The sequence below is a fragment of the Propithecus coquereli genome, unplaced genomic scaffold, assembly GCF_000956105.1.
Source record: "Propithecus coquereli isolate 6110/MARCELLA unplaced genomic scaffold, Pcoq_1.0 Scaffold75, whole genome shotgun sequence".
Classification (NCBI taxonomy): Eukaryota; Metazoa; Chordata; class Mammalia; order Primates; family Indriidae; genus Propithecus; species Propithecus coquereli.
The window spans coordinates 3,567,039-3,570,795 of record NW_012153618.1 but is presented as its reverse complement, the minus strand read 5'-3'; the positions used below and the strand labels follow the sequence as shown (position 1 = coordinate 3,570,795).

General features: G+C 44.5%; 1 protein-coding gene across 1 annotated transcript in view; it reads left to right on the top strand.

Annotated features, from left to right (window-relative positions):
- CNTNAP2 (contactin associated protein-like 2) overlaps positions 1–3,757 on the top strand; it is a 1,798,324-nt gene that overhangs the window by 1,392,130 nt on the left and 402,437 nt on the right. Inside the window, exon 13 of the mRNA XM_012662081.1 lies at positions 2,001–2,157. Coding sequence (XP_012517535.1) covers positions 2,001–2,157 — 157 coding nt within the window. The remainder of the gene's footprint in view (positions 1–2,000; positions 2,158–3,757) is intronic.

Below are 3,757 nucleotides of genomic sequence, written 5' to 3'. Positions count from 1 at the left end.
TTACGTGCTCTCACCACACTCAAATGAAAGTAAGAAAAAAGTTGTCCTTTATCAGGGCCTCCCTATCATTCTCCCTTTCCATTCCCCTCTCCACCTGCTACTTCCGGGCTTTTCTTCCCACCATTCACCCGAAACTCCTTGCAACAAAGTCTCTAGTGACCTTCTAGCTGTCAAAGTAAAAGAAAACTCTTAAGTTCTCATCTTAATGGACTTAACTATGAAATCTGATGACGCCAGCCCCTCTGCTCTTTGGGAACCCCTTCCCCTGTTTTTCCCCACCCCTTCCAGCTGCCTTCTTTCTTGAACTCCACTGTGGTCATTTTCCCCTCGTGCTGCTTTTGAAATGCTGCTGTAATCTGAAATATTCCAGTGGTATCTATCTCTCCTCCTTCTACTATGTTCTAGTTTGAGCTGATGGTCCCTAAAATGGATTTTCGGCTCAGAAAACGCTCCTGAGATCCAGACTTCTACAGCCAATTGCCTGTTTTATGTATCAAGCCCATTGCCTTTTCTTCTACATCCCCTACACTTCTGACGCTCTTCCTTCTCTCTGTCCCACCTTGAGAAAGCACACCACCTCCCTTCGTCACCCACCCAGAAGCCTAGGATCAGTCCACCATGCCGTCTGCCCAACCCAAATCCCAACAGTCCCAAGCCAGCTATATCTCATGAGCCTTCTGTTTTCTTTTCCTCTCCATTTCTGCTCCTATTTTGTTATTTCTCTTTTGTATTAACATAAGAGCATCACATCTGGCCTCCCTGACTTCATCTCACACAAATCCATCTTTCATCTTCCTGTCGATCGTTGAAAACACAAATCTGACCGTGATAATTACCTGCTTAAAATCCTTTGACAGTTTCCCAATATTTTTAAGATAAAGTTCAGACTTCTTAAGTTGGGGGAAAATAAGCATTAAGAAGCAAGAATGAACCAAGGCAAAATAAGTTCTTATTTGGACAAAGACTTTTTGCAATATGGCTCTCATCTACTGTCTACTACTACTCACTCCTGCTACCCTCTCACACATCCCTCCAGCCCTGTTGTACAGATGCATGAAGTCCTACATCTGTTTTCCATGGAGAACTCTACCCCTCTGTCTTTCTACATTCTGCTTCCTCTACACAGGGGCCTCCACCTCTCTCATGTCCTGTTCTTCTGGGTAATGCCCACTCGACCTCCGAGACATAGTTCAGGTTTTTCACCTCCTCTGGGAAACCTTCCCTCATGACCTCCTTCCCCTCACCCACCCTCCTCTGTGTTCATAATATTGATTAAATTGTATCCTAATCTGTATCTTTCCCCTCCACTTTTCTGATGAGTTTCTTATAATGTTTGGCTTACAATGGACCCCGATGGATGTCTGATGTTTGGATGAATGAATGAATAAATGAGTGAATATTAGGCCAAATAATTAGGGAAAGAATATGATATAAAGAACATTGTACAATGAGTTGTGTAATATAGTGTTGAGCTTCTGGTTTTGCAGGCTAAGCTGCTGTGTGATTAAAAGAATTGCTTAACTTTTCTAGACCTACGTTTCCTTACCCATAAAATTAGGAGGTCATACTTTGAAACAGTGGAAGTCTGTTCTTAGCTCTAATAATCTATGATCTCCATGACTATTAGTTGACAGAAAAGCATGGCAGTCATGCAGTGAATTGTATATTGTAGAACCAATTCCTGGCCTATGTGCTTTCATTTTGGACTGACCCCATCTGGGCTTCCCACTTACTGAATACACTCCTAAATTGCAGAAGCTTGAATGTAAAATTTCTTCCAAGGAAAGAGGTACATATCCCAGCGGGGGAACTTGAGCTTACGGTTCCCTTTGATATTTTTTATTAAATGTTTCTATTATTGAAATAAATTTACTTTTAAGAGGGTTGCATGGCGTTCAGCCTATGAGAGAATATTGCTCCTGGGGAGGTGGGTGTAAGCGTGGCATCACCATGACTGAATCCGGGTCTGTTTGTAAACGTGCCTTTCCCCTTTTTCGCAGACGGGAGCCCGTACACCTGGTGGGTTGGCAAAGCCAACGAAAAGCATTACTACTGGGGGGGCTCCGGGCCCGGGATTCAGAAATGCGCCTGCGGCATCGAGCGCAACTGCACAGACCCCAAGTACTACTGCAACTGCGACGCGGACTACAAGCAGTGGTGAGTGCCCGCGGCTGCGAGGCCAGGCTCGCCCCCCGGGAGCCTTCGGGTCGAACTAATTAGATAGAAGAGAAAGTTTGAAAAGGGCTGAAATAATAAGATAATAGGTAGGGAAGGTTTGGAACTAGCCCAGTTGACAAATGTCAGGAATGTACTGAAATATGAAAGCAGAAAGAGGTCAGTGCGACAAGGGTATGCATTTAGAAACAGACTGACACGTAATTGATGTGTTCATATTTTATTCAGAGAGGAAAATAACGAGCCATGTTGCAGACAGTGACTTGCATTATAAAACGTGTTGCGTAACAGGAGAGGGGCCGGCGCTGGGTGGGAAGCCAGGAAGCGGGTGTACGTGCAGCTGAGAGAGCCCACGGTCCCCTGCAGCGTGGGCCACCACCTCCTGCAGTGTTTGCTTTGAGGATCTGGACTGGAAAAAAGAAGAGGGGCATGGAGGTGGGGGGTGGGGGGGGACAAGAAAGAGAAGGAAAAAATCGTTCCTTGCTCTTGTCTTCAGTAGATGCTTGCCTGTCTACTTTTCTTTCAAACCTGGCATTGTTTATACGTCTGATATAAATCAGTTCAAGAAAGATCTATCTTGGGTTTCTTCCATCCCTCTGCTGGCTTTTGTCCTACTTTACAGCGAATGGCTGGGTCTGTGTCAGTAACAGATAAAGATAAAATCAGCCGTCGTTTCTTGTGAAAAAGAGAGGCCCCAGACGTTTAGGTGGAAGAATATAAAGCTAAGTGTGGATCTTTCCAGAAGCACACGTCCAGTGCCGGCTTCCTGCATTTAGAAACCTCCAGAGGCTCCCTCCCTGCCTCTGGGCAGCTGCACACACGACCGGCTGTGCGCACACGTTTCCTCACGTGACCAACCACAGTTTTCTTCAGTCCACCTTGTATTATGCTATTTAATTTATTCAATTCACAGAACAAATTCATTCTACCAGTTAACCAAAATCTAATTCTGAGAATGTAAAGTTATGATTTTCAGGTAAGATGTTCATTTATTTTCCAAAACCTGTATGTCTTCTAGTAAATAAAACAGTAAAGCTATATATTTCTGTGGCTTAGAGTGAGTGTGTGTGTATGTGTGTGTGTGTGTGTGTGTGTGTGAGAGAGAGAGAGAGAATCATAAATAGCTATCATTATACTTTACTGACGGTTTATTATAAAGAAAAGATGATACTCAATTTTTCATTTGATTTTATTTGACACACACACACACACACACACACACACTACTCAAAGATTGAAGTCAGGGGAACGGAATTGAAAGGGCGTGGGCTTTGAAGCTAACTTTTATTCATTCAGACACTCAGTCATCCAATCAGTCATTTATTCAACAAATATTGATTGAACACATATGTGCCAGGGACTCTTCTAAGCACTAGGAATAAAACAGTGAGTGGCAAGAACAGGAATCCCTGCCCTGACTCATGTTCTTGTCACCATTTTTCACTAATGGTGTGTCACTGGGCAAGCCCGCAGACTCTCCCGTCCAGTTGTCTGCCCAGCATGACCCCCTGCCTCTTCAGGAGGCCTTGGGTGCAGCCTCCCCGACTGGGAGACTGGGGAGCACCATCCCGGCTGGCTCACT